Source organism: Biomphalaria glabrata, chromosome 1 (assembly GCF_947242115.1).
Source record: "Biomphalaria glabrata chromosome 1, xgBioGlab47.1, whole genome shotgun sequence".
NCBI lineage: Eukaryota > Metazoa > Mollusca > Gastropoda > Planorbidae > Biomphalaria > Biomphalaria glabrata.
In genome coordinates, this window is record NC_074711.1 from 73,947,966 (window position 1) to 73,974,289 (window position 26,324).

The window sequence follows — 26,324 nt, forward strand, 5'->3', positions numbered from 1 at the left end:
CTCAGGCTAAAGTTTGAAGAGCTCTGAGCAAACTTTATTTCACACTAAACAAATTATTGATTATTAAACATTAGCAAGTTAGTGACTAATATTTTTTTCTTAAAAAATGAGTATGATTAATGATCACTTATTTCTGAAATAAAGAAAAAAAAGTTCTAAACCAATCTTGTTATTTCATTTATTTATTTGCTACATTTTTCGTTCACATAATTACAATTTCCACAGTGCCAAAGATTTGTTGAATTACCTATGAACTAGTTCAGACAATTGGACAAATAAAACTAAAAGTGAAACTCACAAATATGTGCTGGAGATCTGCAAGTTCTTTAGAGAAAGAACAAAAAGTTCTTTTCTCATTATTAAGTTCTTGCTTCTTAAAAAACTAAAGAATTAATTACAGTGGATAGTGGATTAATGCATTGCTTATCATAAAATGTGTATCCTCAAGTTGGGTGAATCTAGTTTTAAAAAACTTTTGTTTTCTGAAGTATGTACTAAATGCCTAGATAATAGGATGTCACTAAAAATGATACTCTATGTTTCACAATACAAGTAGATTGACTTAAAGATACCAAAACTTAATGTAAAATTCAATAGCTAAAATATAGTAATATGTAATTATATGGGTAGAAACACTGTTATAACAATTAAAAAAAAAAGACTTCTAAAAATAACAATAGAAAAATAGACTGTGGATTAACTGTCAAACTAAAGAAACATCTAAAAAAAAAAAAATGGCACACAAAAATATATCAACATTTGCTTTCATACAGTAACTTAACTTTTTTTTTTAATAATTAAAAAAATTTAAACAAAGTCTTAGATAACATCTGGCAATATTTATACTGATATTTAAACTATCTCACCACTTGCTTTTAATACTGGCAATAAACCCAAACCCAAAAAAAATGTTTCACAGACATTGCTATAAAATACTGACAAACGAAACAGTAGCTCTAAAATGTGTGACTTTTTATTCTGTCAGATATTTGAAAAATTTATATGACTTATATCAAATACATACTTAACAAAATCTACGGACTTACACATATAAACCCAAATGAAATAATGAATCTAATAAAAAAAAACTAGAAATAATATAAGCTCCATTTAAAAAGAAATAGTTCACAGCTTAATATTTAATAAATACTAATTTGATTCTCACATTCAACTTGAACACATTTGTTGATAGTCGCTTCAGTGAAAGCAAGAACCAACAATACAAAATAATGTAAAGATTCAAATATAAGAGCTTCAACTGTAAAGATTCAAATATAAAACAGCTTCAATTGTATCTCAAGTGTTCAAACCTTAAATCTAAACCAAGCAATTATCTATAAAATCATTATGTAATTAAAGTAAAGTGAACTGAGTACTGTCCTCACAAATACTGATACACAAAATTATCATCATGTGAAAAGTCATTACCAAAAACAATAGTAAACTTAGTAATTGATGCATACAATTTCACATATAGTACTGATCAATAGAAACCATATTTTTTTTTGCTACTGGACATAAAATATATCTGCTTTTGTAAAATGTGAAAAACAATAAAATAGTTTTGTTTGTGGAAAGGGGGAGTAGGTATCAACAATAGAAAACTTTTATTATAGTCATAAGAAATAGAAATATTTATACAGCTTCAATACTGTCCTTCATATGCAAATATCTTTAATTTTAGATAGTTGTTGAATGCTGAAAATCTGTAGTTAAAATGTAAAATGGTGGCTTCTGAATCTACAAAGCTCTAAATGTGTCTGGTATAACAAAAGGCTGATAGCCATTAGATCTAATCAATTTTATTCATAGTCATCTTAAAGTAAACACTAGCCTTATATTCTATTTGTATTAACAATTAACACACTAATCTATAAAAAAAAAATAAACAAAAAAACAAACAAACAAACAAAAAAACAAAAATAACCTAATTAAAGCTTTTAGTTAAAAGATTGTTATCTTATTTTTTTCGTATTTATTTTATATTTGATTCGGCTACAGATTTAAAAACTCAAATTTGATATGTGCTATTTCCTTGGTACAAGCTGACACTAGGTCATTTGATGCAGAGGGGTCTGAATCCAGATATACAACAAACAATATGTTTATCTGATCTGATAAATTATGTTTGATAGGTTCACATTCTCACAGAGATTCAAACATGACCAACTTGAACATTTAGCTTTGATCATATCAGCTTCTTCGGTAATACATATTCCTCATTTCATTCTTAACTATGTGACTTTTATTTTTCTGACTAGATCAATGGGATATGTAAACATAAAACTGTCAAATGTTGCGACTACAAAGCATCACAAGAAAAACAAATGAATAAAAATGTATGCCTATATAATACACAAACAGGAATTGATAAATAATGGCCAACAGCACCTATATAATACAGATCTCGAAAAAAATATATTCAGTTTAAAATAACCAACTGTACAGTATATTACACATAGTGCTAGAAATAAATACAAAAATAATTAGTTCTGATGAACAGTAACATAATGACTAGTGCGAGTCCTGAACAGAACTTCAATAATATGTTCAGATACACAGTGCTTTAGACTATACACAAGTTAAAAAGATAATGTGTGGGGGAAGTTTAAAATACTGGTCCAAAACTAGCATTTATCACAGCATCAACCTGATAAACCAGGTTTGTCACACTCTATAAAGACCCAGTTGCAGCAGTTAAAAAATAAAAAAAAGTGCTTCTGGCAGAGTTATATATGACTAGAAATAGTGAGGTTGTATAAATACATTTGATACATACACAAAAAAAAAAGGCTAATTTTTCATGCTTTTAAAGTTTTGGTCAATTTTTTTCCAGATGACTTTTGTTGTTTTGTTTTATTCAGATTAACCAAAAGAACATTGAGATCCAGGCTATACTTGGAATTCAACCAAAGGTTGTTGGTGATGATAAAAATGTTCATGCAAAGCGGCTAGTGTGTTCAAAATTTATGCCCAAACCTACAAAATATAAAGAAATCAAAATTAATTTTACTAACAAAAAGACTAGTAACATAACACCATATCAAGATTTTACTAGGGGACAATGTTATTTATATTTCAATCATCATGAGAATTAAATTCCAAAAAAAGAAAAAAATTAAAATCAATGTGTTTTTTTCTACCAATATGAACATTCAAATACATCTTTAAAGGTCCAAATCAGAATGAGCAAACTAATCTAACTAGCAAAGAGAACTAAGAAGAGGTACTTTGAAGGTCAGAATTATTTGGTTTGTAGGGTCTCTTGGTCACATTGGTTGTGTACTGAAGAAATTCTAATTTAGGGCATCACTGGAATATTCAATGCTCATGGTGAAAGGTTAGTTATTATTCTTCTTTTATGCTATATGTGTTTTTTTGTTTATTTGAAAGCTTGAAGGTTGTACAAAGTACCTTTCCTTTTCCATTCTGCAACAAAGACTCTCTATTAGGCCAACCAAAAAGTATCATTTTTAACTTACCCTTAATGTATAATCCCAGCTCCCTGTACATAAAGATGTACCATCAGGAGACACACCCAAACAGCTAACTCGATTGTCATGACAGTATAAGATGGTGATTCTTGTCCCCTTGAGAGCATCCCATACATTGACTGTATAGTCATTGTAGCCCCCAAACAGAACTCGCCCTGAATTAGAAAAAACAACAGAATATTAGTATTTGAATTTTCTAACTATTTTCTATAATTTAATATAATATAATATAATATAATATAATATAATATAATATAATATAATATAATATAATATAATATAATATAATATAATATAATATAATATAATATAATATAATATAATATAATAACTGCATGAAAACTGAAATCAATAAAACAGAACAATTTACAGCTTTAGGTCTAAACTTACCGCTGACTGAAAAATCCACAGCATTGCAACCAAAAATAATACTGTCTTTCTTATAACAATTTACTTCTCTATCTGCTCTGAGGTCAAACAGACGGCACTGGAAACAATGACAGAATACAGTGGTTTTATAAAGGGGATATAAAATTTATTTAAAATGTTTTCCTACTAATCAACAATCCTTACTCCATAATGCTAAAACCTTACTGTGGCATCATCAGAGCCTGTAGCAAAAGCATCTCCACTGGGATAGAATTTGACACTGTTTATATCAGACTCGTGCCCATCAAAGACTTGGACACAGTCTCCTGTTCTCATATCCCATACCATGGCTACTTTATCACAACCCTGGAACAAGACAATGGAAACAACAATTTGATTTGTTTTTCGTAGATAAATATGAGAGGACTCTGGTCAAATGTTGGAGAGCCAAAAAAAAAAAAAAAAATGCATAAATCTTAAAATTACTTTTCAAAAGAAGCCAATACATGTTGCCATGATAGGTAAAAATCTAATTAGCTAGTGATGTTAAATTTTAAAGTTTTAATCCTTCAATATTTTAAGTTACTTAGAAATGAAAATTTATAATCACCCCTGAAACAAATATATTTCCAGTTTCAGTAGGAGATAAGTCAATACTCATTACATCTCCAGCATGTCCATGGAAACTTTGAATCAGCTGGGCATTTTCTACATCCCATAATGCACAAGTACTATCACCACTTCCGGTCAAGATCTGGAAAAAACAACAACAATGAATAAGGTTTCTCACAAAGTTATGGGTAGCCCGAATGCACATATTTGAAAGACTGTAATAACATGTAACCCACATTTAAAATATGCATGTCCACTTTTTTTTCTACAAAGTTCTAATTCTCTTTAAAACTGATTGACAATTGAATGTTTGCCAACAAGTGAACTAGGGTAGAGATTAAGCCTACCTGATGATCTGAGCTGGTAAAAGAACAGCAAGACAAATAACTGGTGTGTGTGGCTACAGCTTTTTTCTTTGTTGCTGGATCTTCTTCCATACTCAGTGGATACAGAGTACACTTGTTATCTAGACCACTGATAGAAATTTTAGGAGAAAGTAGTTTCAGTTACAACTCCTGAGTGGAATTTCATGCATTTATTTTAACTAAAATTCATTAATCCAAAAATATCAAACATGGTTAAAAATTTAATTAAAAAAAAAAAAAAACAAGAAAAAAACATAAAAATACTTTTTTAAAACAAAGCTTAGTTAGTAGTATCAATTAGTTTGGATGAGTCATGTATTTAAATTTGTAATAGAGCTAAACTAACAACAATAAATCTGCATGATTACAAATGTTTTTACCAGTTGTTTTTGTTTAGCACAATTTCATGCTTTTAGTTTTCTCAATGCACTATGACCCTATCACTTGTCTGGACCAGTTGGAAAGGGGTAGAGGAAGAAAGAAGTGGTTATCTGGGTGATGGCTTTTTAAATGCATTTATAAAAATAAAAAGGGAGTTTATTGACTAATTGGTTAATTTTTAAAAAAATTAATTCTTGTTTTGTTAGGTAAAAGAAATAATTGTGCAAAATTTAAACTTCATTCGAGATCGGGTGTGGGAGAAATAACCTGTACGAGCTTTTTACCAGACAGACAGACTGAGTTGATATAAGCTTTGTAAAAATTAATCTGAATGCTTACCCACAAGCGACCACATTTCCAGATGGCCCATATGAACAGGCCATAACCCAGGTGGTAGGCATTGTTATAGCATGTTCCTTAAACAATAAGAATAAAATATTAATGTTCCATTTTGTGTGTTTAAGTGTTTACAAGTTTACACTTCCCAAAAGCCCAACTAAAATATCTGGAGAGAGACATTGTAATCAATCTCATTAGAAATTATAGCTTATTGGTTCCATGATTAGCAGGATTTTCAGAACTGTATTTAGGCTGTCAACAAGGACTGATCTTCAAATACATTCAAGATTATCAGCCATAGATAGAATACTTCCAGGGCTAAATTACTGACTAAGAAACAGAAATATAAGGTTTAAGACAAATAAAAAAAAAATATGTAAATCCACTAGAAATGATGAGGAAAAAAAGCATATCTTAGTAAAAAAAAAATTAATTATGAGGTCTTAATTGATATGGTACTGAGCCTTATCTCAAAGCTTGCCTTATCTTAAAACTTGCAAATAAGCTTAACAAAATGGAACAAATAACCAAAACAACAAACTTTATTTGTGGTAAAAGCATCCCAGATTAACATTTTTCCATCTTGGGATGAGCTAACTATGTGTCTTTTGTCAGATGACCAGTCCATGCATAATACTTTTCCTTGGTGTCCTTTTAAAGTTCTTCTTGGTTTAATATTAAAGTTTTGTAAACTTTCCAAACGTTGGCCGATAACACAATCTATTTGAATAGAAAAAATGAAAGAACCTTAAATAGTTTTGTTTTTACAAAGCTGAATTAACAAAAATATTTTATAGCATTTTAAATATTCTACAGCTTTTCATATTTGAGAATAAAGGTTTTTACTAAATGAGTTTCAGGTGTTTCTTCAGAATATTTTACATCCCAACTCATACCTCTTGCAGAAGTGCCTGCAGTCGGGGATGGTTGTAGACAGGGTTTAAACTCTGGATCATCGTGGTTAGACACAAAATATGCAATATTTATAATTAACATACTCAGATGTATAAGCTGTTCAATAATAATTTTGAAATGAAAATTTGCCAAAGAAACATTGATCTACATTGTTAAACATTTTTATCTGAATAAATAGAAGAGTCTAGGACATCTTTATATGTTAGGTCAAATGATGACCATAATTGAAGTTAATTAGTTGAAGGTACTATTACAAACATGCAAATGATATGATTAACATTAGAGTTTTTTTTTTCCTCCATTGTGTTAAATATTTTGGATATAAAATGTCCCAAGCAATGATTCTCAGTCTCATCATAGCGCTCAGGTGGAAATGGTCATTAGAGGAGACAATTAGGCCAATAGGGAAGCAAAAAAAGGAACCCCAGTTGGGGTGTCTAAAAAGTGAGGCCAAGCACTGGCAGGGATGGAAGAAAGCCCCAAACAAACATGTTACTATTCACACTGTTCACAAGGCCATTTTTTTAATGGCAAACATCTGTGCATGGCTGATGTGGTACAGAGAAGGAACATGGGGAAATTTCCCAGGTGTGCTGTGCCTTTGGCCTCACTTTAATCTAAGCGTCCTGAGATATGACCCATATGCAATAAGGATGTAATAATTTACATCTGCTTGGATCTTTCCCAGACAGAAATTTGTTTAGGCAGGCAGATGGAGGCAAGGATTGACTGGAAAAAAAAAAGATTTATTTCACAGGAAATTTTTAAAGATGTGACAAGATGAACAGAAATATTAGACATCTACTAGAAAGGACAAAATGGTTTCTTTAGTTCTATTCTAATGACCCTCCAAGCCTATACCTAAATTAATTTGTATACATTAAGCCTAAGTTTCTATCTACAGTATTCAGTATTGTGTGTATATTAGGGTTACATTTACTTGGTGTTTCAATTATAAATCAAATTTTGTTGTTAAAAGTTAGTTTAGTTTCAAATAAATTATGCAATAGAGCTAAATTTATTGTCCAACAGAGTTGATCTTACCAGATTAGAGCTGGACTTAATTCACTAGGAGAAAGCTGAAGTTGAATCTGCTAACTAATAGTAGATTAGATTGCTTTTACTAAATCTAGTCTAGATGTGTCCTTTTTTAAATAGAGTTATAGATCTAAATAATTAGCTTATTTATTAGTCTAGTGACAGTCTAGTCTTAGGTCTTGAGCCTAGATAAGTAGATTATTATCTTATAGATCAGATCTAATTCTAAAAAGACTCTAGCAGCATAATAATAAATTAGATATAGAAGAACTCTATTCTAGCCTCATCAGCAGAATACCAAGAGAGGCCGGTCCATTCTTTAAAGTTAGCCAGCTAGCTTTTTGGATGATTCTTTCTTTGTAACCAGCTTAGCGTTGTCTCTTGACAGTATTTCCAGCCAAAGTGTTGACTTGTAACAGTACAAACTCATGTGTCATCTTTTCTTGGTATGATTCCCAGCATTTTTCTGTAGCATTTACTCTCAAAGGCTTGGATTCTTCTATCAGCCTCAGTGTTCCAGTTTCACAAACATATTAGAAGAACACTAGCGAAGAACACAGCTTTAATTTTACTGGGAAGCTGATCTTACTCTTCCAGATTTTCTACAGTTTGCTCATGGCAGCAGATGCAAAGTTTAACTGGGTTTTTATCTCTTTTATTGATTCTCCATCTCTTGTTAGGTTGGACTCTAGGTATTTAAATGAGTCAACATTTTCTAATGTTTAGCTATTCAACATAATGTAGCATCTCATACTATCACTACCTCAAGCTAGTGTTTTACTCTTTTCAGCACTGATTTCCATGCCAACTGCTCTAGCTGCAGCATCCAGTTTTGAAAAAAGATCTTATATCTGGTCTGAATTTTCTCCAAAGAGGTCACAATATCATCTGCAAACCTGAGATCGGAAATAGACTGTTCATTTATGGTCAAGCTAGAAGTAAATCCTTCAAGAGTTTACATCAAAATAAGCTCCAGAAATAAGTTAAAAAGAGCAATAGCAGTGAAACATGCAAACTAATTAATAGCAGTAAAACTTTATAATAGCAGTGAATCATTCAAACCAATTTATAGCAGTATAACATTCAATTTTTTAAAATCAAAGAAACATACAAACTTAAATGATTATTCATTAAACAAATCATAGATTAAATAATCCCTATGATATTTTTTATTATGATATATTGTCCTTGTTTGAGGAACAAGAATAAGTTAAATTCATCATGATTCGCCTAATACTTTTTTTTTTTTATTTCTTATAACAGCTAACAGTATAAGTGTGATTGGAATGGCTTTCTAAAGATTTAGATGAATAGAAGCTTATTTTGATATGCCCATCAGTATATATGATTAAACAAGCCAAAATCTAGCCCTCATAAATTATATGGGGTGTGAGTTACCAGGGGAGGTAAAAGCAATAGATTTACATACATGGTTACAGAGAATCTAAAAAAACTGATATCTGCTTTGGAGAACAAAAATACAGGAACTTATCTAAAATTTGAAAATGCACAGTGCCAAAACAACCCGCTTGGCTCCGAAAACAAATAAATTACAACAAAAAAAGTGATACGTTCAGTGAATGAGACTTGTCTTGATCTAGATTAATCTAGAATCTAGTTATATAGATCTACTGTCTATCATATATGATATAATATAAATATTATATAGTCACACATTATAGATCTAGTGACAATCCAATATAGTGACAGTCTCTCTGTCTCTAGTCCTAGTAATAAGTAATTACTACTAATTTAGTAGTAGTATTTACTAGCTGGCTGCCTGGTCGTGCGGTTTGCACCCTGGACTGTCGTTCAGATTTATCGATGGTCCCGGGTTCAAACCCTGCCCGCTCCCATCCCCCGTCGTCCTGCGGGAGGTTTGGACTAGGAAGTAATTATCTTCAACTCTGAAGGAACATCCGAAACATGTAAAACATTTTACAAACATTTTTACAACATGTACTTATATATAGGCCATTCTAGATCTAGTAACTAGTTAGTCCAGATTTATAAATTAATTAATATTTAAATTAAAGATTTAGATTCTACTTCTAGATTATCATTATAAATTTATAAATGAAGACTGAAAACTGAAGTCTAGAAAAATAGTAGCACAGGCATTTTATCTCACACGTACTAGTACTAGTAGTAGTAGTAGTAGTACTAGCATTCTTTGCTGCAAAGTGAAAGTGCAAGTGATGGAATAGTGAATGACAGTGTCACACTGCATAGGCATAGAGTCTATAGAATTCTAGATCTACTTATGCAACTTACAGTCAAGATCATTTAGCTTAGCTTTCTCTTCAGAAAGTCGTGCCTTTAATGATTCGGCTTCACGGCTGAGAGCCTCTATGGAATCTGGATTTTCTGCTCGTAAAGCTTCTGTAGCCATATTTATTTCCGCATACATTACCCGGATGTTACCGTATCACAGAACGCTTTCTTGTTATTCGCAATTTTGATTTAGATTATTCGCAGTTTTAAAAAGAGAATATCTAACGTTTGTAGACAATCTAGATCTAGATCTAGCTTAGTTTTAGATATCTAGAGCTAGGTCTACATACTATGGAATCCTAATTTTCATGATGTCTCTAGTAAAGTGCTGCTGAACGTAGGCATAGATCTAGCTCAGACAGCCTCAGATGTAGATCTTTATGGACAGACCTAGACTACTACTACTAGCCTAGAGATCTATATAGATCTAGATATCTATTATTTTATAATAATCCGTTATCAACTTTGAACTGTTACTAGACTAGTCACTATACTGGACTATACTATATTTAACATGATCCTTATCAGGCTTATGTGAGATACATAAAGTAAGTAAAGTAAAGTTCCCCTTTCAGATCTGGTGGTCTATAGTTATAGGGCAGATGTTGTTAAGAAGTTAAGGTCATCTGTTTTTTTGGCCAACGGTTAACAAGCATGGTGTCATGTGGCCAGCACAACGACCAACCGCCTATAGAACTACTTTCCCCAACTCAAGTCAAGTCAGGTCAGGTACCCATTAGAATTGGGCTGACTCAAATCCCAATACTCAAAATCCTATTATAGTCTTCACTGAGATACGAACCCAGGACCCCAGGTTTGGAAGCCAAGCGCTTAACCACCGCACCCCCCTAAGTAATTTTGTCTTTAATACTGCTTAACTAGATCTTTTAGATAGATCTGATCAAGTGTAAGCAACTGATTAACTCCAGAATATAACTTGTCTCTAACATGGAAAAAACTTCATTACTTGTCTTGTAGCCACCTAAACAAAATAGAGTGCAGCAGTGAGATTCATGAATAGTAACACCTTTAAGAAAATCACTAAATTGTGAAAGCCTTCAGGATAGAAGACTTAAAAGTAAAGTAGCAATTATAGCCTAGACATAAAACACTGAACCATTATCTTCAAATACAAAAACAAAACCTAATAAAATACTCAGAAATTCACAAAGATAAAGGTGCATTCCTTGTTTCATATGCTACGACAAATCTGTACAAATGCTCCTTCTTCCCTAGTGCAATTAGAGTATGGAATGGGTTGCCTAAGCCAGCCAGGAAAACCAATGACTTGGCAGAATTTAAAGTCATTGGTTAACATGCATGACTAGATTGACTTCGGAACACTCATAGGACATAATCATCTTTTTTTAAAAATAACGTCTGTATTTTATAAGATAATAATCTTTTGTCTGTAATTTATAAAATAAAGATATATAATCTAGATCTATATGATATATATAACACTTAGAGATGATCATCACATAAATTCTCTTTAAAAGCTAATGAATGTGCCCTACTTGCTTGTACTGAACATGAGCTTTGAATTTGCATATACTGCTACTTAAGTTGGCCTAATAATAGACCTAGTAGGGAAACAAAAAGTCATTTTCCACATATCTCACAGTGGAATCTACTAATTCCCTAAGATCAACTTAATAGACACTCTCTTAACTAAATGGATCAAGTAAGCATGGTAAACAGTGATGCATCACTTTTCAGATAAGTAGATAACTATCAGGCAAAAGTTGATCAATTCATGTATATATCATTTGTGATAAGAAACTCTATGTAGATCAAATGCTCTTATATTACCTCTTTATGGAAAATTGTGTCAGACTAATGACTACTGAGTGCATTAATTCCAGTTAGGGAAAAGCTTTGGGTAAAATTCCGTATGAGAAAATAGAGAAGAACTGATCTTATGCAGCATCAGAGGATATTAACCAAGTAAATTGCTCACATAAGGCTTTCCTTCTTTTAAATGCAAAAATTTAGAGCAACCATTATGAAATCTGTCGGGCCCAATAAAAACAAACTTCTGGTCAAATATAACATGTAATTGTCAGTTACAGAAACTGTTTTTTTAATACATAAATGCTTGGAAAGAAAAGAAAATTTTACCTATAGTATTATTCAACTCATATCTATACATGCTTCCCATGAGACCTAAAGATCTATTGTGCCAAATGAAAGATTTCTCATTTCTATAGACATAATTACAAAGGGTGTTACCATTATATGACCAACAAAAGGTTGCCTTTATTATTCTAAAAAATAGCCCCTACTTTTTCAGACATGGACACCGTATAATAAATAATTTCTACTACTAATCTTAACAACACTTTCCAAGTTAGATGTGGGAGGATGAAGTTAAGTGAGAAGAGTCATGTAAGAAAAAATATTTTGTTAATATGTGACTTGCTTATTTAGACCTTTTATTCTTCTGACTTTATATGTGTAAAAATTTTAAGATAATTTTTTAAAATTGCTTTTTTTTTGGTTTTTTTTTTTTAGATAACAATGAATGTAGTTATTACAGACCTACAAATTGTCAACTCTTATAAAGTCTAAGCCACATGATGATGAATATACTTAAACAATGTTGACCAATGAAAATGTTCCTAAGTTTTAAATTTAAATGCTTCATCTACATTGCAACAATATTTTTCTTTTTATATTTGCTATTGAACAAATGGCTTAATAATGCTATATATACAAATAAAACTCAAACTGATTTTATGCAGTCAACTAAAAATAAATTTGTTCAAGCATCATACGTTAAAGACTTAAGTGTGTTTTCTGCTTACATAAAACAAAGAATTACAGACTTCGCCAAAATTCTGATTGAATGCAAAGGAGTGCCAGGGATAACAATAAGCATTGTAAAAGATGACAACATTTGGCTCTTGCCATTGGGTTACAGAGACTTGGAAAATAAAAGCCCAATTACTGAGGACACCAAGTTTTTGATTGGCTCAATTACAAAGACATTCACTGCACAGTTGACAGCCATTTTGATTCAAGAATCTCAGGAAAAGTAGTTTTGTTTTTGTTACTTCAGCATTATTAAAATTGATTAGTATGTTACTGCTAACCTAATGATTCTAAGAGCAAAGACATCTTAAGGTTCATTTGACCTTAATGTGTGTTAAGATTAGTTAAAAAAGAAAAACGATTAGTTAAAAAAGAAGGAACATTTGCTTAACTGTCTTTTGTTTTTACAAGCCAGAAAAAAACTAATAGAAATTTAGCATTATTATTTGTTACTATAGCTTCAATTTATACATTATAACAACACTTCCTCCCCACACCCAAACACATTTTGACTTTTGTTGAGTAGGTTTTGAAAAGCAAAAAAAAAAATAATTGGTTTATCAAATACTATTATGATGATTTTTTACATTCTCAGAATATCTTGGGATACTCCTCTAAAAGAAATTTACAGACCCAACTTGGTAAAGACCTCTGATGATTTTTTTAAAACCATTACTTTACGTGACCTCCTTTCACACAGAAGTGGATTTGACAGTGGGAATTTGGCAGTTAGAGCATCATTACCTGATAATATATCAAGACAAGATTTGATACAGTAATTTTTTCTTTTTTTTTTTTTACTTTATTATTTCAATAGTTTCGTTTTGCCATTAATTTTAAAGTCTTGTGTTATTACTACTTCAGACTAATTCACCATGTACGAGTCAACACCAGTTCTGAAAAACATTTTCTGTACAGTAATATGGGATACACTTTAGTTGGATCCCTTCTGGAACATAAGTGGAATCAGTCATGGGAACATCTAATTAAAGAAAAACTATTTGGTCCTTTAGGAATGAATCACTCATCTGTGGTAAGCAAGTTTTTATAATAACAAAAGTGTTACTCTACTACTTTAGACAACGTAAATTATTTTCTTCTTCTCTTTTGTCTTTTAAACAATAAAGAAAGGAACACATTTTTAAAAAGCTTTTATCAACTCTCTCTGTCGGTAAAAAGTTTGTAAATATTATTTATCAGAAACCCAATCTCGGATCAAGCAGAAATTTTGCAAATTATTTATTTTACCTGACAAAGCATGAATCAATTAAAAAATTAACCAATTAGTTTATTAACTATTGGTAATTAATTATTTTGTTTGGTATCTCAAATAAGGTAAAGAAATTGTACTTGACGGAAGTGTTGGTATAAGCTGAATTAGGTCACCGCTTTGAAGTTTGTAACAAACAATAGATAATTATACAATCTTCTATTTTCACTAGCAGAGTGGTCAGTATATCTGCATGAGGAAGCCTAAGCCATGAGTTCAAACTCAGGTTGCTCCCCTTTTTTTAAATAAATGCTTTTAAAAAGCTAATACGTTAACAATTCATTAAGATATCCCTTTCTTTCTCTCTACCCCCTGCCCCGCCCCCCCCCCCCCCCATATTTTCCAATTTGGTCCAGATAAGTGATAGGATCACAGTGCATTGAGAAAGCTAAAAGCATGAAATATCACTAAACAAAAACAGTGTGTAAAAATATTTCTAATCACACAGATTTATTGTTGTTGGTCTAAATATATTGTTATGACTTTGCCATGCGCACCGCCATCCAAGATAGTGCAGAAAGAAGGTGCACACTATCTGTGACTAAACAAGTCGGATGTTGACATTAGTAGACTAACGATTTCCGCCCAAGTAGAGAGCCAATATGGAGATGCTGTACTCAAGGCAGATGCCCTTTGTGTTTGTCATGTCTCTATGTAAATAAACGTCTATGTCCTCGTTGAGTTGCCTAACTTAAGTTATTACAATATTATAAATTTGATTGCATGACTGATCCAAAGTAAATATGATACAATTATCATCACAAAAGAAATACAAGACATCTAAAGCAAAGACAAACAAACACAAAAACTCTTTTGTTCCCCTGGCAATCAAATCATTAAATAGAAACAATCTGGTATAAACTTTTCACAAGTAAATTATGAGTGAGTCTGGTGTGAATGTACATTTTGTTTTTTTATAGTTATAATGTTTAGTTTGGCGTAATGCACAAATGGTAAGAAAAATTTCCTTACGGACAATAAGGATTATTATTATTATTATTACACTAGTAAAAGTTTTTTTTTTAAAAAGTAGTTTTTGTTTTTCTTGTTGAAACTAGCAATTAATTTTTTTTCTCTCAACTACAGGTAAAAACAGCAGAGGATTTTTATTCCCAAGACATTGCCAAGCCTTATATTCCTGTAGAAGGTGAAATAAAGAATTGTGATCCCATTGTCTATGTGTAAGTTGTTTATATATTACTGAGAACTTTTATGATACAAAGTCCAGCACTGCCGTCACATGGCTGAACAACTGAAGAAAACAGCACACTTTTTTTCCTTGGCACAGTCTGCAAAAGAGCTCACAGCTCAGCAGCAATAAAGCTGGCTAGAAGAAGAAGAAGAAGAATGATACAAAGTCAAATAACTAAGAAGACCTGTGCATCTAGGTTTGCCTATTTGAACTAATAAAAATTACATCATAATGTTTAAAACTATCAGTAAAAAGTATACTGTGCTTCTAGTGGTGCCATGTTTCTCTATCAAAAGTTATGGTTTGTAGGCTTTTTCAGTGCACAGACAAAGGTTCCTTCATTAATCTCAGACATTTCACTACATTCAAGAAGAACATTAAGACGTATCAGTTCAAAACTTTTTTAGATTAGTTTTTCATTTTAGCTTAGGAGTTTTTGTTGTAATGTTATCACAGTGCCTTGAGCCTACATCATGTTTGTTAACAGCGCTCTATACATTAAATTATTTTTATAGCCTTTTTACAAAATATAGGTCTTGGCATTGGCATAAGTTTCTGATTAAATAACAGAATGAAAAGACATCTGCATTAAAGCAAATTTTCTAGTAATATTAATCTATTTTTATTTCAATAATCAATAAAGTATATTGTTAATTATAATTGTTTAAAAAACCAGATCAAATTCATTTTGCACTTGTTTTTGTGCTAAAAAATAAATTAGCTTTGCCAACTACACATATACTATTAATGGTAAATTTATTTAATTATTTCTGTATGGTAAATTTATTGAATTATTTCTGTATATTTGGATACATTTTTTGGTGTTTTATTTACCAGATTAGGGCCCATTGCAGTAGCTGGTGATATATTATCCAATGCCAAAGATATGGCAAAATGGCTACAGTTTGTCTTAAGGCAAGGTAATGCTGAAGCAGACAACCAACTAATTTCTTATCATCTGATGAGCAGCATGTGGGAAGCTAACAGTCACTTGGACAAACATTTTCTTAATAAAACAGAAAAAAGCAAAATCAACGGCTGGCCTAAAGATGATCTTAACTTGGGCTATGGCTTAGGATGGTTTCTGAATAAATACAATGGTAGTAGTTATTTTCTTTTTTTCACTTATGTAGAACCAAAACACATAGGCATATAAATAAATAAATATATATATAAATATATATATAAAAGGATTTTATTTCCAACATTGCATATTTAATGAAATACATTTATTTATACATATCTAGTCAAAAAAAGTAATAAACAAATATTAAATTTTTTACAGTAAGTTTATATGTATTTTTATAACATTTACAAGTTTCATTTACATGTCCATATTTTCTTAACTCCTTAGGTAAAATGAATTACTGGCATGGAGGAGGTTTATATTCTTATTACAGTCTAGCCTGGCTATTTCCAGAAACTAATCTTGGCTTTTTCATCAGTATTAATGGTTTCAAAGGCTGCAATGAACATGATGAAGAAAATGAGGCAAATTGCCCCTGTGGCAGCAATGGATTCAGCATTATAGAGCCGTTGGCCTATTTCATTGCTGACATCTTCAATGATGGTCAGTCATGGCTGAATACAACTAATGTCTGCAAATATCCACACCCTTGGACAAAATGTATTGATCAGAAAAAAATTGAAATAAAGAACCCTCAGCTGCATATAAAAGACAATTTTAACAAGGAACAAAATTTACAAGAAATGAATACACTAAAGCTTAATACAAAAAGCTTACATATGTTTTTAGGTACTTATACCAATCCACTTCTGGGAGACATTCACATTACAATTGATACAAAATCATCAAAATTGTATTTTCAACTCAGGTTACTAACTGGATTTCTTCACCATCAACCAGATGAAACAGGTTTAAGTTTTTGGCTAGAATGTGATAAGCGATACAGATTTTTGAGTAAGCCTGACAATCTCAGTTATGTGCCAGTTAAAAAAACCTTCATTCTTAAATTTAATGTAAAATATCATCAAATAGATTCAGTGCATATCTATTTTGCTGTTAACGAAGCTCCATTTATTTTTAAGAAAAAATCATGACATTAATTTCTTGACTCTAGTAAAAAAGAAAATAGAAATAAATTATTATTACTAAATTTGATTTTTTTTTTGTCCAGTATAACTGTTTAAAATTGATTAGCAACTAATTAGCAAATGATATATTTATTTATATTACTTTAATCATATTTTACCCCAGCAAAAAAAAAATATAATAAAGTAGGTAAAGACAGCAAAATTCCAGTCAAAATTGTCAAAATAAAATGGATTCATATCTTGAAAAGATAACCTGTGAAATGCTATCTTTTAAATGCCTAATTTCCATTGATATGCAAAAAAAAAAAAAAAAAGACTTTGAATCTTCAGCAAAAACCAGTTAAATAACCTGGTTGGTGTATTTTGCTTAGATATGTTTAGTATTATTATTCTTATCCCTGCCCCTAAACAAAAAATAAAATAAATTTTAACTTAAGTAGAGCCGGTATATAAAAAATATTTTATCACACACAGAAATTATATTCATAGAATAAAATGCTTCGTTAATAAGTATTAGCCTCTATAAAATAGTTTGTAAAATATAGAAAAAACAATTTTTTAAAGTAGCAGTTGTTTTTAGGAATTGAAAAAGTAATTTTATATCAATAGCATTGAAAAAAATCTTATCAATAATTTTTTTTTAAAGATGTGCTTTTTGTATTTATATACTATGTTTTTCTTGTTTGGTTTCCAATGGATGCTGTTAATGACCTGACCATTTCTCTTGTTCCAAACATTTGGCAATTGTATTGAGTTGAATGTTGCTTGTACCTTCATAAATTGTCCCTACACAGCATAAAAAATTAATAGAAAAGTGAAACATATGATTAAGAAGTTAGAGGTTAACACATAATTACAGTCATACCACATCTTAGTAAACCTTCAGCACATACTGCTCAGCAATGGTTCAGTTCAAGTTATTTTTAAGCCCATTTTAATGTTGATTGACAAGGCAAAAACTTGATTCAATAATTTATGAGCTATAAATGTTTTAACCCTCTTAAGACAGAGCCCTATTTCCAAACTAAGCACTTCTCTTACAAAAAATATTCTAATAAATAACCTTATTACTTTACATACACAAAACTATATTTATATATTATTGAAGAGAAATTAATGAACTAATGCAATCTTATAGAATCTAACTGAAATATTAACATTTATTAAAATAAAAGCTAATTAGCATAATTTATGCACAAAATTTTCCAAACAAAATGTTTCAAAACAGAGTTTTTAAAGAATTTTTAGGCCTGAATAAGTCCTAATACTTGTGTTTGGGGAGACAGTCCATGGAGACCCTTCAGACACTTCTATCACATTATTTTACTACTTTTCTTCCCCCCACCCCTCCAGGTACCATGGAAACAAACACTTTATTTGGCCACAGTGACAGCCACCCATTTATGACCCAGGGATCTTTTCTGTTTGTTGGTCAGAAAGTTGGCATTATATTTATTAGTCTCCATGACAAACATTTGAACTAAATTGATATTTGAAAGCATTACAGGGTGCTAATCCCTTGGATCTCAAATGGGTCTTCTCTATCCAGCGCCTCACCCTTAACCATGTTACCATGAATAAGCATCGTCAACACTATACTAGATCTAGATCTAAAGCTTTCCTCAATACTGCCCTGATTATTATTAAGGCTATCACAGTAAATAAAGTCAGAGTCAGTGAATTTGCTTTCATCAAAATCATCGTCTGACATGTCTGACATGTTAAAATTTTACACGTCACTAGCTAACTTCAAAACCAATACAAACAAATTATCGTATAAAAACAGTAAGAACTAATCTGATTGGCTGATATAAACACTGCTAGCCAATCTTGTGGCTGGAAACATTAAAGAAACATTAAAGCCGATAGATCAGCTGCTTCGTCTTTTTTGCAAAATAGCCTTGGGCCTATATATCTGCAGTGTTGTCTTAAGAAGGTTAATACTGTATAGAATCTTAATAAAATCTACAGGATTTAAATGTTTATACCTGACAATTTTTTATGCTGTTTAATTGCAGCTTTTTAGTTGCTTTCTAACATTTAATAATACAGAAGAGTATGTTTTCTTTACATAGATTTCAAAAGCAAAAAAAAAAAAAAAAAGTATTGAGCTTTGATGATGTGAAGATGACCAGGTTTAATTTAAGAATTTAGAATAGCTTTTCTTTTTCAAAACCATTCTAAATAATTTAAACTTTTATATACTACCAAAAATGTGGGCAGAAATCATAAGTCAAAAAAAAAATTAATTAAAACCTTGATTTTGATAATTTATTGACTGAAAGATCTAATCTCCTTAACTTATTTTTGTATATGGTTCAAAATATTGTGATGTGCAATACTATTAATTTCATAATGGATGGTAGTGTATACCTGCATAAAGGTTTAATGTAACATTAGGAAGCCCAACTAGTAGTAGGTACTGAGTAAAAGCTGGAGATGAACTACATAGGCTGATTTAAGGGAAGTTGCTAGTACAAGATGTGACTCATTGTTTATCAGAAATATCAATGACACATTTTTCTTTTTAACAGTCTTAATCTTACCTATCTTACAATCTCTATAAAATTTCTCTACTGGATAGGCTTTGGTAAAACCAACTCCTCCCATCCATTCTATGCTCTTAGATGTTGCTAGTGTTGCAACCTGTGGTAAAAGAATATGATTCATGTAAATTACATTAAGTATTTTATATATTTTGCTTGTCTAATGAATTGAAATAATAGGCAAAAATGCAATTTAAAGTAAACATTTCTACCTCTAATGCAAAGTATTTAGCCATAGCTGCTTCTTTGATGACAAATTTTTATATTTTGCTTGTCTAATGAATTGAAATAATAGGCAAAAATTCAATTTAAAGTAAACATTTCTACCTCTGATGCAAAGTATTTAGCCATAGCTGCTTCTTTGATGACAGGCAACCCCATTTGGTGACGTCTGGCAGCATTACACATCATGACTCGACCCAAATGGATCTGAGTTGCAACCTGGGCTATCTGATGCTGCATGGCCTGTTAAATGTTTTCATATTTGTTTGAGATTATTATAACTATGAAAATATCTAATAAAAATAATTTCTAATCTTAAAAACTAAAAAAAAAGTTATTTTTCTTCAAGATAAAAAAAAAGGTCTACAGTATAATAAAATCTAGTAATAATTACTTGAAAATCAAAGATGCGTTTTCCAAATTGTTTCCTTTCATAGGTATAATTAACTGCTTGATTAAAACAACCTTGGGCCAAACCTAGCATCTGAAACAGAAATGTAATAAAGTGAATACTAGAATATTAAACAAATAAAAAATTCCCAAGAATGTATAGTTTTATTATGCTTGGTAAATATACCTGTGCTGCTATACCGATGCGACCACCATTCAGCATTTCAATGGCATATTTATATCCTTTTCCAAATTCACCAATTATATTGCTAGAAGGAACCTAACAGAGGAAACAAAAATATCATAATTTCAAAAAAAGAATTATACAAATAATAAAGACTCTATAAGACTCTTCATGACTGTTTAAAACTTAGTAACTTATTGAAAAAAACATAAAAAAAAAAACAACTTTTTTTACCTTAACATCTTCAAATGTAACAGAGCAAGTACTTGATGCTCTTAAACCTAATTTATCTTCCTTTTTACCAACAGTAAGACCTGGTGTGCCTCTGTCAACAATGAAGCATGTAATACCTTTGTAGCCCTTTGTGAACACAAGAAAAATGTATTTAAAAGTTTAACTAACAGTTGTTTGTTTTTCTCAAAGCTGTATGAGTACAAAAAAGAAAAACATTTTAAAAAATAAAGTTTTTCTAAAGACAATACCTCCATTATACAGCTTAAACTTAAATGAAAAAAAAAATATATAAATAAAAAAATGTTAGCTCAAGCTACATCAACCTGCTGATTTAGCACTCTTAAGATATAGATCTACTTCTAGATCTAGATGTAATCTATATTACCTTTGCGTAAAAATATAAGCAAAGCTTAGATTTTCTATCAATAAACTTTTAAGTATTTTAACATTTTGAATAAACAACTCATTACACTAAGGCTAACTACGCCATGTTTTTAAAAATTATCTTTCTCTTAATAACTAATGAATGATTAAGGAACAATGTAACATTAGGTCCCTACTCCCATTCCAACCCTCACCCCCTTTCCGAGAAAGAATCCTGGTTAAGTGAATGTATAGATCTACTAGACTTTATAATATTCCAATGATAGGCCTTAAATTTTCCTAAACATTAATTTCTTAAACTCTTGAATCAATAAAGCCTTACATTCAGAAATTCTTGAAAGCAATAGTCCTTTCAAAACCTATGTTGGGTCTAGATTTAGATCTAGTTTTCTATCTAGCCTAATTTCCTTTTTCCCAATGTGGCCAATGAGCTAGTAATTCTTTTCTCAACAATATACATCAACTGCTAAATTTATAGAAAAATCGTTAGAGCTATTTTTGAGATAAGGATTCCAGGTTCTAGGTTCCTGGTTCCATGAAGTTCTGACTTGAATAGTGGTATTGTAAAAAATTTTAAAAATATATAATAATATAAAATATATAATATACTTACATCAGCTGGTTTAGCATTGGCCATCACAAGGAAAACCCCTGCATGCTCTGCATTGGTGATCCAGCATTTTGTACCATTGATAATAAAGTCATCTCCCTTTTGTACTGCTGTTGTCCTAAGAGAGAAGGCATCTGACCCTGACTCTGCCTCTGACAAACAGAAGCTACTTAACTGGAGTTGAAAGAAAAATTATTTCACTCAATGTGATTAAAATCATTCACTTTTAATAATTCATTTATTCAGTAAATAATTATCTGAAACCTCTTTGATATCAAATTCATTTGATTGGGTGCCACCAGTTTACATAAAATCAATGATTTACACAGGAATTACCTCCAGGAAATATGGAAATTGTCAACTGTAAAAGTTTTTTAATTGTAATAAGCTTGTTTTATCATGCAAGTTGTTAAAAATAGGGGAGGCTACTGAAATAAAGTAAATTATTATGTGGATACTAATATACAATAAATAGCAAAACAAAGCCCCCAACTGCTTAAAACAGTAACTAAATGATGGCCAAATTAATGTTTCAATCAATTAAAATAGCCTCTTACCATATCAGAAGCTAGACGAGGTAAATATTTTTCCTTTTGCTGGGCAGAACCAAGTTTGATGAATAACATGTTGATCAATGTGTTCTGGACATCACAACACACACTGACAGAAGGGTCTACTTTTGCTAATTCTTCAATGACTAAAGTTGACACAAAAAAAGAAGAGTTTGTTCCACCATATTCTGCAGGTATTTCTATTCCCATCAGCTTTCAAAAATAAATAATACTAGGTTAATTTTAATATAATAAAACTGCTACCACATTCTAATAAAAAAATACTTTCAGAGGCTAACACAATTATCTACTTCATAATTTATACAAAGCATAGGATATTAAAACTATTTATTAGAATAGCACATTTTGTTTTTAAAAAATGAGTAAACAAAAAAAGTGCAACTTTACATTTACAGAACAATGTACATTTACAAAACTTACTCCATTGTCAAATAGACACTGAATAACTTCTGGCTTTATGTGACTTGTTTCATCCATTTCTGCTACGTGCTGTTGTATTTTCTCTGTGCATAATCTTGCCACTAAAAAATTTTTGGTTTTAAAACAAATGTGTAAATAAAATGTACTTTAATTTTTTTAGACCATTTAATTTTTTAATACTGTAATTAAATATTTATATCTCTCTATATATATACACATAAGATATATATATATACAATTAATTAGGTTTTGTTTTTAGGTCAGATTCTGGAAGATAGAATGCTTTAAACCTGCTCAAATGCAGGCCTACTTATTTAACGCAGTATGGTGTTTATGAAGCCATAGTCCACATGTAGAGCCTTTTCTGTCTTCGATGCTTTGCTTTAATGGAAAATGTTATTAAAAAAAAACAACAAGATAACATTGGAAGCTTATGTTAAGCTCATATCCAGAGGTGGCCCCTTCTACTAACAAATTACATTAAAACACAAAATCATATTATTGACAATGACCAAAAAGTAGCCGAAACAACTATCATGCAAAGACTTTGTAGAAAAATATTTGGATCTTTATTGACTCTGTTTATTAAACTTGTTGCAGATAATCTAGATTCCAGATAGCCATGCTACTGAATAGAGTGATCTTCCTTGATAATCTCATTTTAAAGAAAACTTTAACCTTTGTTCATAAAATATATGCACATTAAGAATATTTAAAGCTTGATAATAATGATAGTAATCACATTAACAATGATGGCAATGAAAAAGAAACAGTACAAAGCATGAAAAAGTAAAAAAAAAAAAAGTTCCCCTTTCAGATTTGCGATTTATAGAGCAGATAATGTTAAGGTGATCTGTTTATTTCGCCAACGGTTAATGAGTAAGGTGTCATGGCCAGCACAACAACCAACTTCTTTTACATTCCCCAATTTAAGTCAGTTACCCATTAGAGTTGGGTGGATTCAGTGGTGCTCTAAAAACCCTGAAATTCTAAATCCTAGTCTTCACAGTGATTTTTTTTTCTCTTTGTATAAAAAAAAACTTCACCGAGATTCAAACCCAGCACATCAGGTTCAGAAGCAAAAAGACCAACTACCCAGCCACCACACCCCTTACATAGTGTCACGTACACTGTATCTATATTTAGCCGCCCAAGGTTACCAGCCAGAACTTCAGTTAGCTCGGGGAATTCCATCACGCAACAAACATATGTTTTGGAGTGAATGTGTTTGGTTAGAAATATTATTTATTGTATTTTGAGCTGCATTTATTAGTTGGCCTTGCAGTGTAGAGATGTTAGTCACGTGATTACGCTCTAGAGCCTGGGAAGATTCTAGATTGACGCCAGTGTCGTGTGGAATGTGTTAGAGATAACATGTACTAAATTCTTGTGTTAGAACTCCAAGTAAGAAGACATAATTTTATTATTGTGTGAATCATTTATTCAATAGAAATATATTCTCTTCTATTCAAGTACATTTAACCATTGTAATTATTTGTGAATAGCTTTTACAAGTTTTGAATTAAAGCATTTGTTTTAGACGAAGAGAAGTTTCTTCATTGAATATAATAATATACTTAGATCGACTTAGCGATTAGCAACTTCTAGATGATCCTCTTATCAACTGGCAACTTCTAGATGATCATCCTATCAACTGGATCTAGATCTAGCTACTTCTAAACGATCATCTTATTAAAAGACGAGTTCAAGATCCTCAGCAATTACAATCATTGATTGTGCTTCAACGTGACATCTTGACATCAAGTTTGATTGTAACATATAGCACTATTGATGATCATAACACATAGCATGAACTGCTTTTTAAATGTGTTTTGAAAATGGTTTCAATGTCTGTGCATACAATAAGCATACTTAATTTTAAAAATACCACTTTATGAGGACTAAAAGTAGCATTTAGAATTTTTCATGCATGATGGAGATGATAGTGAAGTCTAATTTTCAAAAGAACATTTAGTCTTTAAGAAATGACCATGTGAAAGTACCATTTTATTGTTGTTTTAAAAAAATGGTTCATACGTACGTAAACAAAATATGAATACTTAAAATTAAAAACAGAGTGGTTTCCAAAAACTAAAAATATCTGTTGAACCTGTTTGGAGCTTGAAAACAAAAAACACTGGTGAAATCAACTTTTAAAAGCACATTTAGTTTTTGAGATCAAAATCTGACAGATGGTCAGACAGCACAAAAATAATAGTATAGTAATAATTGGTGCATACAAATTAAAAGGCACAAACCTGAATCCTTCATCATCTGTTCTTCAGGGGAAAGATAATCTGCAGGAAGCCGACATGCACTAGTAGCATTTTGGGTAGAATTTGATGATTGTCGTAAAGAACTGCTTATTGTTTGAAAAGTGTTTCTTGCATTAGGTAACACCTGAAACAAAAATCAAAACAGTTAACAATTTATAAAAAAAACAATACCCAAAAATACAATACAAATTTGTCTTAGTAAAGCCAGTAAAGCAAGGAATGTGCCTTTATCTTTGTGTCTTTCAGAGTATTTTATTAGATTTTGTTTTTATATTTGAAGATTATGGTTCAATGTTTTCTATCCTGAAGGGTTTCTAAATTTTGTGATTTTACTAAAGGTGTTACTCTAGTCAAATGTGAATCTTTGTTAGGAATCTCACTGCTCTATTATGTGTCTGTACAAGATTCTTAATGTTTTCTTGAGTTAAGGGGTCCCAACAGAGGATGCATATTCTTTTATTGGCCTATCATTTTAGTTTTATGTCATTTGATTTGTAGACATTTCTGAGGGAGTGCAGAAGGGGGGGGTGGGGGGTGGGGGGCTGACCAATAGTTTGAGAAACAGTAAATTTACTCTTGTCTAGTCTCTAGTTTAGACATAAAAATGTTAAGTAGATCTATTTCAATGTTACTGAATGTACATGTACTATACTATACCCTCTATTATACTCTATAGATCTAGAAATAGAATAGAGCTACTTTGCTATTCAAAAAAGATTCTAGATCTATATTGACTATATAAGTATATATAATAAATAATATAATATCATTAGATCTAGAATAAAATTCTAATACCAAATAAAGTAATATAAGTATTTAAGTTATCACATGTAATGTAATTCATTAATTGAATTTTTAATTGTAATGGACTTTTGGTTTGGTGCAACATGCATGAAATTAATGAAAATTGAAAAGCTTTCAAGTTTCATTATTTCAATTTGCCTTTGGCTATACTTAGCCTTTTGCTTTTGACTACCTTTACTAGACACTTGACTAATGACTTTTTAGTAAGTTTTAGTTTAGTAAATTTTTTATTAGTTTTAAGATCTAGAGTCTAGAATCTAGACCTATTTCTAGATCTAGAATAGATGTAAAACAGTAAATCTAGATCTAGTTTAAATATTTATTTTTTTTAAATAGATCTACTTTATTACATCTAGAATCTAGACAATCATTATAGATTTAGATCTACCCGTTTCATGCATATTCTGGCCAAGGACAATGCCATCCTTCTGTTTACAACAAATAGCCTGCAGATTATTATGATTCGTATTTCGTTCCTTATAACGTTTACAATTTAAAGTTCATAGGACACCAAAGCCAAAGTCTATCTAGCTGTCTAAATGTCATCCAACACACATTAAATTA

The 26,324-nt window shown here is 30.8% G+C and overlaps 3 protein-coding genes across 3 annotated transcripts; 1 reads left to right on the forward strand and 2 right to left on the reverse strand.

Moving 5' to 3' along the window:
* Positions 1-164: 164 nt before the first annotated feature.
* Positions 165-9,947, reverse strand: LOC106074051 (guanine nucleotide-binding protein subunit beta-5-like). Its single transcript, XM_013234775.2, has 9 exons — positions 9,788-9,947; positions 6,102-6,280; positions 5,561-5,637; positions 4,823-4,949; positions 4,474-4,617; positions 4,089-4,229; positions 3,885-3,981; positions 3,483-3,649; positions 165-2,979 (listed from the first exon to the last, which is right to left on the reverse strand). Exons 1-9 carry the CDS (start codon positions 9,921-9,923, stop codon positions 2,968-2,970), a joined length of 1,080 nt encoding a protein of 359 aa, XP_013090229.1. The 5' UTR covers positions 9,924-9,947; the 3' UTR covers positions 165-2,967.
* A 43-nt stretch (positions 9,948-9,990) lies between these two features.
* On the forward strand, positions 9,991-17,304 carry LOC106074048 (uncharacterized). The gene is made up of 7 exons (XM_056013781.1): positions 9,991-10,335; positions 12,302-12,824; positions 13,197-13,376; positions 13,466-13,634; positions 14,958-15,052; positions 15,901-16,163; positions 16,418-17,304. Exons 2-7 carry the CDS (start codon positions 12,397-12,399, stop codon positions 17,122-17,124), a joined length of 1,842 nt encoding a protein of 613 aa, XP_055869756.1. The 5' UTR covers positions 9,991-10,335; positions 12,302-12,396; the 3' UTR covers positions 17,125-17,304.
* Positions 16,243-26,295, reverse strand: LOC106074053 (short/branched chain specific acyl-CoA dehydrogenase, mitochondrial-like). The gene is made up of 11 exons (XM_013234777.2): positions 26,149-26,295; positions 24,939-25,080; positions 22,681-22,781; positions 22,246-22,452; positions 21,692-21,862; positions 20,695-20,820; positions 20,464-20,556; positions 20,281-20,370; positions 19,992-20,129; positions 19,665-19,764; positions 16,243-17,904 (listed from the first exon to the last, which is right to left on the reverse strand). The coding sequence occupies exons 1-11, from the start codon at positions 26,182-26,184 to the stop codon at positions 17,822-17,824; spliced, it is 1,287 nt and encodes a 428-aa protein (XP_013090231.2). The 5' UTR covers positions 26,185-26,295; the 3' UTR covers positions 16,243-17,821.
* Positions 26,296-26,324: the final 29 nt, after the last annotated feature.